This window comes from Gavia stellata, chromosome 3, assembly GCF_030936135.1.
Source record: "Gavia stellata isolate bGavSte3 chromosome 3, bGavSte3.hap2, whole genome shotgun sequence".
NCBI classification, from domain to species: domain Eukaryota; kingdom Metazoa; phylum Chordata; class Aves; order Gaviiformes; family Gaviidae; genus Gavia; species Gavia stellata.
In genome coordinates, this window is record NC_082596.1 from 60,640,684 (window position 1) to 60,654,006 (window position 13,323).

At 43.4% G+C, this 13,323-nt stretch overlaps 1 protein-coding gene across 1 annotated transcript in view; it reads right to left on the reverse strand.

Annotated features, from left to right (window-relative positions):
• The window catches only part of LOC132316762 (cadherin-19-like), a 45,165-nt gene that overhangs the window by 13,673 nt on the left and 18,169 nt on the right, over window positions 1-13,323 (reverse strand). The window contains exons 7-8 of the mRNA XM_059815613.1: window positions 12,703-12,839; window positions 586-707 (exon numbers count right to left, since the gene is read on the reverse strand). Coding sequence (XP_059671596.1) covers window positions 586-707; window positions 12,703-12,839 — 259 coding nt within the window. The remainder of the gene's footprint in view (window positions 1-585; window positions 708-12,702; window positions 12,840-13,323) is intronic.

Below are 13,323 nucleotides of genomic sequence, written 5' to 3' on the forward strand. Positions count from 1 at the left end.
GTGAGTAGGAAATGAAAAAAAACCTCCAGGGAAGGATGCTTAATATGACAATCCCATAAGCTGCTGGCGAGGGAAGGTGTTGCAAGGGCTGTGACTTCAAGATCTTCAGATTTCCACTGAATTAGACAGGGTTTGAATTCAGTTCACAATAAATGATTTCTAACCGAAGAACACAATTAATCCTGTTTGAATCTGGTCTACATCTGATTCTTCCCAACTACATTATGCTGTTGCTGTAAATACCAGGCCTATATTTAACTTCTGTGACATCAACATGAATCATATGTGTGTTTTATGCTGGGTTTTTTTCCCAATGTTTCTGTCTGTATTTCTCTATTACCTGTTGTGGTAGACAAACAAGGAGATGTATTGATTTTGTTTTAAAGGGGGAAAAATACACATCAGTCTTCTGAAATCTAAATTTCAAACTATATTTCAAACTATCAACAGAACTAATTTTGGAAATAGACAAAATACAGCCTGTAATCACAGTACTGACATAATCAATATCTAAGGAAACAGAAACATCTCAGACCAAATCTTCACTGTAATGAGAAAACTGATGGCTAACTCCTTCACACTTACCTGGCCAGAAACTGCATTTTCACAAACAAATGTTTCATAATATTTAGGGAATTCTGGTGCATGATCATTAACATCAAGAACTTGGATATATACATTTGCTTCTGAAATTTTTTCAGGATTTCCTAGTGGTTAAAAGAAAACAGAAATCAGAAGTTATAATCTACTACATGTTTTAAACTAACATAGGCATTAGAAAATTTTATTTATATTCTGCAGAGAAGAAAATAGTCACTGAGACCTACAGACACATTTTATACTAAATCTTTTTAATGAGTTCAAATATGTCCTATACATATAAAAAAGGACATTTTCTTTCTTTGCTGGCGTTCTGTTTACAAAAAGTGGTGGGGTTTTGTTTTCGTTTTTGTTTTTTCACCAATCCATCACATTAAATTATAATAATATATCTTGAAATATATAAGGATATTTCATGTAAAATTTTGGATTTGTTCACTCTTTCATTTACCAAGTCAGAAACTGATTTAAATGTAAAAAATAAAATCTGCTCTGGAGAAATTAAATGAGGTTTGTTGAAGCAGAACAACTTACTGTACTAGTTATGGGAGGAGAGTGTCTGTTTCTCTAACGGTATCTGGTCAAGGACCTTATTCAGTGCAACAAGCATTAAGAAGAAAAGGAGGAAGCCATAAACAAGAACATACAGGGACACAAACCTGAGGGACAAATGATAAGGGAGGGGGTGATGAGAACCAAACCTGGTCAGACACACTAATTGATGGGAGCACGTGAGAGTGTGAGAAACTTTTTTCCTGCAAGGGACCTTGTCATTTGGGAAACCAAGGGAGAAAAAGGGGAAAACAGAAACAAAATATACCAAGATATACACCTGACAAAGCAAACGTGGAGCCAATGGTAAGAAACAAGCCTCAGGATAACTGATGGGCTATCCAGAAACCACAGGGCAACAATTCCAGGTAGAACAACCTGGACTTTGCAACTGATAAGACTGTAAACCAGAGGGACCCCAGACCCAGAGGGGTGTGGGAATCAATGGAGCTGTACAAACCCACGGGGGATGTACAGGGAGGAACAAAGAGGGGGCAGATAGAAAGGGGTATAAAACGGACGGGTCGTGTGTAAAACAGGGCCAGTGAGTACACTTGTCCGGCTGAGCTCTGCGACTGATCACCAGTCAATACTATCATCTTGTATCTTCTTATTCAATCTTTTCTTAGCTATCTCTCTGCCTAATCTTACTCTCTATCATTACATGTGTCTGTGTGCTGCAGGGACTAAGTACCAGCTATTGGTGAGACATGCGTATGTGTGAGCGAAAATTGGTGCCGGCTACTGGAGTCAGACAGGGGTGTGGGTGCCCCTGGCCCATGGTGCCAGGTACTGGAGTGAGTGGGGGGTGCAGGAGATGAGTGTCTGTACCTTCTCCAAACTGGGTGTACGTGGTGTGCGTGTGTGTTTTTGCTATCAAACTTTGAGCTGGACTCAACAGTGAGTGGGGGGTCCCTGGGTCCAGGCCAGGCACTCAGGGGGGTCCATGCTGGTACGTTCAGGGGGGACTTCCGAATGTGGGGTGCATGAGGGATGAGTGTGTGAGTGCTGCAGGTTTGCCAGCGAGCATCGAGCATGCACTAGCTGGTGAGTTGGGGTCCCATAAAGCGGATAAGAGGACTTGCGATCTGGGCAGGGGTGCCGGGCAGACAGAGGGTCCATGCTGAAGGGATCTGTGAGTGCATGTGTGCTTGGAACCTGGAGTGTGTGCGTGTGTGTGTGTGTGTGCGCCTGCACCAGTGACCTTCTGCCTCTTCAGCAAAAGACGAGGAGGGGACTTGGCTGTCTGTCCTTGTGGTTTATGTGAGTCCTGTATGTAGGTGCTGCTGAAGGCAGTGCCTTGTCTGTGGCAGTCTGTCTGACCAGCCATGTCAGTGTCCTCTGTGTCTGTCTGTCTCTCTGGGACAGGTGCTCAGCTTTGCTATGGGTTGAGCCTGCAAACAGGAAAGCATGAGCCGCATCCCTGAGCCTGGGCAGAGGCCTCAGGTCCCTGGGCACCAGGCTGGGCTCCAGCAGTCAGTCAGGAGGGTCCTGGGCCAGAGCGGCTGGAGGAGGCAGCTGCACTTTCTTACATCACTTAACATCATGGATATCACAGCAATTGGTCACAATCCTTTAAGAAATTCTGTTACTCTTCCTCTTCTTTAGTATTTTGAAATTTTGAAGCTTTAAGAGAAAATTTTACCAAAATTCACATGCTTTAAAAATATTTATGTCACTGCTAGACATGAAGTAATTGCAGTGGACACTGATACCCAACCCTAGTCAAGGCAGAAAGCTGAAACTTTGAGTTTGGAACAACAGAGCTGTCCTATCCTCTGGTCTCTAAACAAATATTTGCAAAGAAGTCTGATTTTATCCAGGGACATCTAAGGCATTACTGCTGACAGGCTTCATAGACTGAGCTTATACATTTGTTCCAAGTGTTATTTGCACAAAAGGTTTAATTCTTAGCATTTTGTACTCACAGAAGCTGTACGGCTTCTGTTATACAAGTATACTTTATTACTGTATATATCTAAAGCAACTTTATTACTATGGCTTTAGATATAAAAGCTATGTCAGTATGGCTTATTCCTGTATAAAAAGGAAAATAAACTCTGCTAATATAAGGAACTTTTTTCCTGCATTTACTGCATTTACACAAGGTTGTATTGCTATAACTACCTCACACAGGAAAAGTGAGACCTAACTATATTTCATGGTATAAAAGCTGTGTATAAACTAGGCTGAAAAAATATTTATGTAATAAAAATGTTTATAAATATGTCACCGGGGGAGGTTTAGAATGGATATTAGGAAAAATTTCTTCACTGAAAAGATTGTCAGACATTGGAACAGGCTGCCCAGGGAAGTGGTGGAGTCGCCATCTCTGGAGGTATTTAAAAGAAGATGTGTGTATGTGGCACTTAGGGACATAGTTAGTGGTGGATTTGGCAGTGTTAGGTTTACGGTTGGACTCGATGATCTTAAAGATCTTTTCCAAACTAAACGATTCTATTATCATTTACTATCATCTCAGCAATGGTCAGCCACTGAGGAGACCAGCTCCAGTGCCGATAAGTCCACATCGGGGAAGGGAATCGAGGCAAAAAAGGCCGACAAGGGGCTCTTTTTGGGGCTTTTCAAAGCTGGGAGAAGCAGCTAGCCTGCGCTGGAACTGGCAGCCGGGGGGAAGGCTGTTGACGCAGCAGGGGCAGAGCCAGCGCCACCAACGGCAGCTCTAAAAAAGCCCTTTGGGACCACAGGTCGCCGCACCCTGAGCGAGCAAGCAGCGAGTGGGTGTCACCCAGGGCATCAGCTGGGAGCGCCACGACAAGGGCGGGCTCCCTGGGCGGGTGAACAGACTGGGCAACAGGGCGCGGCACAGCAGCCAGGGCACGGCAGTTCACACAGGAGGGCGCTGGAAGTCTACCAGCTCGGCCAGGAAGCCGTGGTATCCACTCGACAGAAGACCATAGCATCCCTGAGGTCTGCATGCACCAGCTCTGATGCAGCTTCCCAGATGGAGCTCTTGTGGGAGCATGCTGCTACCCAGGCGTCAAGCTGCAGGGTGTGCCCTGCATTTCCGCCACTGTTGGATGGCAGTGGTGAGCACGCCTGTGGGAGGTGTCCTTAGGTAGAGGATCTCCTTCGCTTAGTGATGGAGCTCAGGGAGGAGGTAAGCAGTTTGAGGGCCACCAGGGAATGCGAGAGGGGGATAGATGGTTGAGTCGCACCCTGCCTCCCAGGACAGGGGACAATGGCAAGATGTTCCTGCCCGACACAACAGGCACCACAGGCGTGTCTGCCCAGCGACTACCTCACCTTCCCAGGTTTCGTTGCAAAACAGGTACAGTGCTCTGCGAAGGGAACTGGACAATGGTGAGGATGATAGTTCTTTCGGCTTGGAGGTGTCGTCGAGGACTAGTCGGACCACCCCCTGCATCAAAGCCACCTCAGTAAAAAATAAAAGACAGGTCTTTGTCATAGGTGACTCACTTCTGAAGGGAGAGGAAGGCCCGATATGTAGACCAGACCAGCTACATAGGGAAGTCTGCTGCCTTCTTGGGGCCCAGGTTAATGATGTAAAGAAGAAGCTTCCTTCCCTAGTATGGCCCTCAGATTATTTTCCCCTTTTGATCTTTCAGGTAGGCAGTGATGAAGTAGTGAGAAGAAGTCCAAGGGCAATGAAGAGATATTTCAGGGCCTTGGGATGACTGGTCAAGGGATTGGGAGCGTAAGTCATGTTCTCCTCTATCCCTCCAGTTGCGGGGAATGCAGAGGGGGTAAACAGGAAGAGCCAGGAGATCAATGCTTGTCTCCGAGCCTGGTGCTACCAGCAGGACTTTGGGTTCTTTGACCATGCCTTGATTTACCAGACACCAGGCCTGCTGGTAACAGATGGGAAAAGCCTATCTCACAGGGGGAAAAGGGTTCTAGGGGAAGAGCTAGCAGGGCTCATTGAGAGAGCTTTAAACTTGATTCGAAGGGGGATGGGGAGGTAACTGGTCTTGCTAGAGAGGTGCCTGGGTGTAGTAGCTCAGCACTTATGGATCAGCATGCTAGTACTTTTGAGAACCAGAAGGCCTACCACCCCTCAAGGGCAAAAACTACACGCTCAACTCCCTCTCTGAAATCCTTATACACCAATGCATGCAGCATGGGGAATAAACAGGAAGAATGAGAGACCTGTGTGCGGTCGCAGGGCCATGATCTCATTGCAATTACTGAGACATGGTGGGATAGCTCACATGACTGGAACGCTGTCATGTATGGCTATGTTCTTTTTAGGAAAGGTAGGCCAGCGAGGCGAGGTGGTGGAGTTACTCTTTATGTGAGAGAGCAACTGGAATGTATCGAGCTCTCCCTGGGGGCAGATGAAGAGCAAGTTGAGAGCTTGTGGGTAAAGATTAAGGGGCAGGCCAATATGGGAGACACTGTTGTGGGTGTTTATCACAGTCCACCTGATCAGGATGGGGAAGATGATGAGGCCTTGAGGCCTTCTACAGACAGCTGAGAGTCGCCTTACAATCACAGGCCTTGGTCCTCATGGGGGACTTCAATCACCCTGGTATCTGCTGGGAAGGCTACACAGCCAGGCATGTACAGTCCAGGAGGTTCCTCCAGTGTATTGATGATAACTTTTTGACTCAGGTGGTGGAGAAGCCAACAAGGAGAGCTGTACTACTGGACCTAGTACTGACAAACAAAGAGGAACTGGTGGAGGACATTAAGGTTGGGGGCAGCCTTGGCTGTAGTGATCATGAGAAGACAGAGTTTAGGATCATGTGCAGTATGCACAAAACGACAAGTAGGATTGCAACCTTGGACTTCAGGAGGGCTAACTTTGATCTCCTCAAGAAACTGCTTGGAGAAATCCCATGGGTTAGAGCTCTAGAGGGTGGGAAGGCTCGAGAGAGCTGGGTGACTGGTGAGACTGGTGAGCACAAGTCTTATGAGGAGCAGCTGAGGGAACTGGGGTTGTTCAGTCTGCAGAAGAGGAGGCTGAGGGGAGACTTTATCAGTCTCTACAACTACCTGAACGGGGGTTGCAGAGAGGTGGGTGTTGGTCTCTTCTCCCAAGTCACTAGCGACAGGACAAGAGGAAATGGCCTCAAGTTGCACCAGGGGAGGTTTAGACTGGATATTAGGAGAAGATTCTTTACTGAGAGAGTGGTGAGACACTGGAATAAGCTGCCCAGGGAAGTGGTGGAGTCACCCTCACTGGAGGTATTCAAGGAACTTGTGGACGAGGTATTGTGGGACATGGTTTAATGGGCATGGTGGTGTTAGTTGATGGTTGGACTTGATGATCTTACAGGTCTTTTCCAACCTTAGTGATTCTGTGATATTCAAGTCCCACTTCCTCCAAGCTCAGAATCAGTGTATCCCTAAGAGCAAGAAATCGGGCAAGAGAAGCAGGAGACCTGCATGGTTGAGCAGGGAGCTTCTGAAAAAGCTCAAGTGGAAGAAGGAAGTTTACAGTATGTGGAAGAAGGGACTGACCACTTGGGAAGACTACAAGAATGCTGTCAGAGTATGCAGGGATGAAATGAGGAAAGTCAAGGCCTCCTTGGAATTAAACCTGGCAAGGGATGTCAAGGTCAACAGGAAGGGTTTCTTCAAGTACATTGGAGGTGAAAGGAAAACTAGAGAAAATGTGGGCCCACTGTTGAATGAGACAGGTGTGATGGTGACAGATGATGCAGAGAAGGTGGAGTTACTGAATGCCTTCTTTGCTTCAGTCTTTACTGCTCCAGCCAGTCCTCAGGAGTCTCAGACTTTAGACGTAACAGAGAAAGTCTGGAGGAAGCAAGACTTTTCCTTGGTTGAGGAGGATCAAGTTAGAGACCAATTAAGTAAACCGGACATCCACAAGTGCATGGGTCGTGATAGGATGCACCCACGAATGCTGAGGGAGCTGGCAGAAGTCATTGCTGGGCCACTCTCCATCATCTTTGAAAGGTCCCGGAGAACAGACAAGGTGCCTGAGGACTGGAGGAAAGCCAACATCACTCCAGCCTTCAAAAAGGGCAAGAAGGAAGACCCAGGAAACTACAGGCCAGTCAGCCTCACCTCCGTCACTGGAAAGGTGATGGAACAGCTCGTTCTGGGTGTCATCTCAAAGCATCTGGAGGAAAAGAATGTTATCAGAAGTAGTCATTGTGGATTCACCAAGCGGAAGTCCTGCCTGACCAATCTGATAGCCTTCTACGATGACATGACTGGATGGATAGATGAGGGGAGGGCAGTGGAGATGTTGTCTGCCTTGACCTCAGCAAGGCTTTCGACACCGTCTCCCACATCGTCCTCATAGGCAAGCTTACGAAGTGTGGGTTAGATGAATGGACAGTGGGGTGGATTGAAAACAGGCTGATAGATAGAGCTCAGAGGGTTGTGATTAGTGGCACAGAGTCTAGTTGGAGGTCTGTAACAAGTGGTGTTCCCCAGGGGTCAGTACTGGGTCCAGTCCTGTTCGATATAGTCATCAATGACCTGGATGAAGGGACAGAGTGTGCCCTCAGCAAGTTTGCTGATGACACAAAACTGTGAGGAGTTGCTGACACACGGGAAGGCTGAGCTGCCATTCAGCATGACCTGGACAGGCTGGAGAGTTGGGCAGAGAGGAACCTTATGAAATTCAACAAAGGCAAGTGTAGGGTACTGCACCTGGGGCGGAATAACCCCATGCATCAGTACAGGTTAGGGGCTGACCTGCTGGAGAGCAGCTCTGTGGAAAGGGACCTGGGAGTCCTGGTGGACAACAGGATGACCATGAGCCAGCAATGTGCCCTCGTGGCCAAGAAGGCCAATGGCATCCTGGGGTGCATCAAGAAGAGTGTGGCTAGCAGGTCGAGGGAGGTTATCCTCCCCCTCTACTCTGCCCTGGTGAGGCCGCATCTGGAGTACTGTGTCCAGTTCTGGGCTCCCCAGTTCAAGCAGGACAAGGAACTGCTGGAGAGGGTACAGCAAAGGGCTATGAAGATGATTAGGGGACTGGAACATCTTTCTTATGAGGAAAGGCTGAGGGACTTGGGTCTTTTTAGTCTGGTGAAGAGAAGACTGAGCAGGGATCTTATTAATGCCTATAAATACTGAAGGGGTGGGTGCCAGGAGGATGGGGCCAGTCTTTTTTCAGTAGTGCCCAGTGACAGGACAAGAGGTAACGGGCACAAACTTGGTCATAGGAAGTTCCATCTAAAGCTGAGGAGGAACTTGTTTACTTTGAGGGTGGCAGAGCACTGGAACAAGCTGCCCAGAGAGGTTGTGGAGTCTGCTTCTCTGGAGATATTTAAAACTCACCTGGATGCATTCCTGTGCAACCTGCTCTAGGTGAACCTGCTCTGGCAGGGGGGTTGGACTAGATGATGTCCAGAAGTCCCTTCCAACCCCTACCATTCTGTATGAATCTGTGTGTGTGATTATTCTATGATTCTACGATTCTGTACTGAATACCTCTGGGAAGTCCTTCCCCTATCAGCACATTGAATCCATGAAGGCATAGCCTTCCATGTCTGCCTTCCCCACAATGTAATTTACTACTCCAGTAGGCAAGGAAGTTTCACTGCAACATTAACACTCACATTAACTTGGACGTGTTGTTGGGTAAGGACCATAATGAAGACATTTTTCCAGTGAATAAAATAATCTTGAGACATTCCAGCAATACTAAATATCTATCAATATCTCAATCTGCTCTGTCTAAACCAGAAGTATGTCACTCACAAGAATATTCATTATAGTTAAAATATGCCTCATGATGGGTGCTAGTGTCACTGCTTTTGACCTGTTCAGAAGTCCTTAAGGCATTTTCTTAAATTAGTCAAATGGACCTTTAAGAGAAAAAGAAAACATACTCCTTTCTGGCTGACTTCAGACTTTATGGGTTTGGTTGGTTCTTACATCGCTTTTTTAATGTATAATTCACTGGTTGCTTGGAGCAAACATTTGTTTTCTTGGATCTTATGGAATCTGTGCTGATAGCTTTGAGTCTTTTGCCAAAGGAAATGCAGCAAAAGCAACTACCACAGAGATAAAGGGCTAGATACTTAGCAGTTTCACATTGCTATTCCTCTTGTGAAATCATTAAAGCCGTGCTAATTTACCAAAGCTTATGATTTTGCAGAGTCATCTCAAAAATACTTCTTTGTGGGATGACATTTCTCTTGTTGAATCCCGACATCAAAAATAATACAATAGGCAATGAAACCGTGCTTGGCTTATTTTTTAAATAAACATAAAAAGTAGCACACATCCCTTTTAGAAATAATACCAAGAGTGAAGGACTTACTTAATCTCTTTTACTTAAGTTAGGATTGGATGTGTAGGGCAGAGATTTGGCTGGATTGGCATTGAAAGGAAAACTTTGTAACGTTTATTAGGAGGCAGGGAATATCTTTGGTGGCTTCAGTTATATACAAAGTGGCATGGGAAGGACCCAGCTACCTTGGCCTATTCCTAACTTGCTTGTTCATAAGATTCATAGATACTATATTGGCTTTAAAGCCTACTCTTTGCTTGCACAAACATTTAAGTAGCAGCTTTCAGCCTAGAGTTGCCATTCACATCTGTTTTCTTTCACCAAATATTTTTTTATTTATTTATTTTTGGTAATAGTCTTGTTTCTACTTCCTTACTATATTTGGGTTGTCGTGTTGTGGTTGTATTGGTTTTTTTTTTCTGAAATCATAGGTGTTTTGTTTTGGGAGGGAGCAACACATTACAAAGCCACTCTTGGAATCAGTATCTGGTAAAGATTTGGGGTGAAGCAGAGTGACTCCTTTGGTTGCAATTGGGGAAGATAGTAGGCAACATTTATTTTGTCTTTTATCCCTTACATGGGAAAAAAGTTGTCAGAATTTGAATACAGCCATTGTACTCATATGCTACATAAAGCTAAAGATCTTTCAATGAGCAGAAAATTTCTTTGTCATAATCTCCATGAGAGAGATCAGAACTTGAAAAACAAGGTCTGAGAGAACAGGATATCAAGTGCAGTAGGCTGGATCAGCGTGAAGAATGAAGTTGATGTTTTAATTATTAGGGACCAAATTTAGTGACTTGCTTATTTTGGACCTGTATGAAAAGAAAAGCGGTGGCCATCTCTAGAGACAAAGTGGAACTCAACACTTGCAGGGGATTAAAGAAAACTTGGCATTGTCATCAGCCAGTAAAAGGAAACTTGTAGTAATATTCATAATAACAGTAATAATAATACTAATAATAATAGTTGTTATAATTATAATTTAGGCTAAAGCAAATTTTTCTGCTTCCTCAAGGAAATGGACACAAATTATTTTTTTTAGAAAAGGACTAATCTAAAAAGTTAGAATTCTGTCAACAGAAGTATATATGACCAAAGAGGGGTGACAATTAAATATTGAATTAATTATGCGATCCATGTCTGAAACCTTCAAAGAACTGTAAGTTCTGTAGTCATGTAGTAGGTCTGGAACCCGCTGTGAAAGGACATCCGGAAGACCCAGTGGGAAAATGACTGTTGTCTCTTGTGGGTAAGTATGCTTATGACTGGTAGTGCATTTTTCCAGTGGGTGTATAAAGAAATGAGGACCAAAGTAAGCTCAAGCCAGTTGCTATCATTGGGAATTATTTTGGTCATCTATAGCTCAACAGAGAAAGCTGAAGCAGATATTCCTCTTCTAAATTAATTAACTGTCAGTCAACCTTCATCTGCCTCAGTAAATCAGTGTTAAGTAAAGCTGATGACTTAAGGATTTCTCATGCATGGTGAGAATGCTGTTGTTTAAGCTGCAGCCTTGTACTAGGTGGAAGCCAATTACAACCAAGTAAAAACTGATCAAAGGAAACTTGATTTCTCTTGAGCTAGAACCATTTTAGGCATAAAGTGGAATAAGACTCAACAGATTGCAGGTTCAGACTGCTTGTCTTTAAGGTCCAATGAATTAGATCTGCTTCTGGGTACCTTTAAAACAAGGCATGAGGATAGGATGATCCACACCACAAGTCTGCAATAACAGAGGCAAGCTCCTCTTACGAATCTCTGATCCCTGTCATTGCAATGGAGGCAAAAGGCTTGTGTCCTTTATGAATGCCAGGACCTCAATAGGCCCCAAGGGCGGTTGCTGTTGTAGTGCAGTTTCAGTATCTGTCTCAGCTGCAATGAATATCTTGTGTGGATGAACTCTAATGGCATTTTGATTTGGCTTCAGTGCAGCCACAATGTCATCCACCAAATGTCTCATACACACAGTGTATGTTATATTTCAAGGAATAAAATGCTACTAGTTCATAATATAAATGACTTCAGGTCTGCCCAGACCAAGGTGACCCAACTTCAATGCTTTTGAATACAGTGTTTAGACAGTGACCTTATGATCATTAAAGAAATAAAGACTAAGGATATGAAGATAATGAGGGCTCAGTTTCTCTACAATAACTTTCATTACTGTGAAAGAATCACTTTCTTTTGCTGCAGGAGACACTTACTCATTTGTAACATTTGGTTCTTTCCTATTTTATTGTTTAAGTAAACAGAAAAGTCCAGACCAAAGTCATCCTGCTGTGTTTCCATAGCGCTATTCAAGACATGACAAAAATATGCCAGAGATCAATTTTACAAACACCCGCCAGCTGCCCAACAACATGAGAAGCAAAATACATTCATGCTTAAAAACTCACAGAGAAGCTGAAAAGGAAGAAAATACTATCAAATCCCAAACACAAAATAAAGACTCCAATGAAAACTGCTACTGACTATCCTATATTAAACTTCTAGCAGTAATATTCTCCATATATACAGGGAATGCTCCCTTTTGGGAACAGTGCAATTTATGAATATGTGTTTAAAGTAGTCTTAGCAATAAATAGCGTTTAACTGAGATTCAGGATTAAAAAAACATGCTAAAAGTATTTGGCAGAACCTGTCTGATTTATTGATTGGACTCTAGTTTCATATGTTTCTTCTCCTTCCTGAGGATGGATGTGATTAGTTTTTAAATAATATCCCAATAATCTTTTTAAACTGCCTTATAAATCAGTAGCTGTTAATTTTCTAGAGTGTTGTCCCAGAGTTAGGGCAACCAGATCACCAAAAGCACAAACAGAGGCAATTTGCATTTGACTTTCAAACCAAACTGACAGGTGAAATCTATATAAAGGATGCTTCACAGATTTAATTGTCACTGTAGAGAAGTCTGGCTGATTTAGGCTTTACATTCACAATTAATGAGCCACAGTTTTCTGACTGGTGTTAAATTAGACCCTGGCTAATTTCACACTAGTCAAAAATCTAGTGTGAAATTAACCAGGGTCTAATTTAACATAAGATCTTGCACTGCAGGAGCAATTCATACGCTTCAGTATAACTTGAAGACATTACAGTCTTGATCCTATTATAATTTCCTTTCTTTTTTTATAAGGTCATCTTTTATGAAAGAGCACAGGACCTTGGAGCTCAAATACATTCTGCTTCTATTTAACTAATCATTTTAATAATGTTCCTTAATGTAGCAAGCAACAGTAATATAATGAAAAAGAAGCATGAATTCTCCACTTAAAAGGCATATTCAGAGGATAATTACAGTTCGCAGTATATAAAACACAGCGTTCCTTAAATTTCTTACTTACTTGTTTCTGTGGCTGTAACAGTTACATTGTGCCAAGAAGCTATCTCTCGGTCCAGAGGTTTAGTTGTAATGATTGTTCCATTGTGTTCATTGATGCTGAACAATCTCTTTAAATGCATGTCGTGGACAATAGAGTACCTGCACCAAAAAATGTAAAGATATTCCCCAATACTGAAATGTTCCATCAGAAGCAAGGACATAGAAAGCTATTGTCAGTTGAGAAAACAGAGCTGTGCATATATACATACAAATGCCTGCTGCAACAACTCAGAAATCATGAAAAATGTACACTTATAAACATTTAAAATTCATTGCTGCCAAGATCAAAGCTCTTCTTTTTATAACACTAAATATGTCTAAGATCTATATTAATGGGAACTGAATCTGAAATGCATTATTCATTCTTACTTCTAAGTCAGGCTCACAGCAGGTGAATGACTTTGTTGAAAAGAAACAGCAAAAGTGCCACTTGTGAAATGAATAACACTAACAGCTAAGTGAAAGTATAATGGCAAATCTATTTTATCATTGCTGACATGCTCTGATGACAAGGGAATGGGCATTATAAAGAAAGACAGACAACTATCTGTAATGAGGTGTCACCTGGGTAGGGTACAAAATC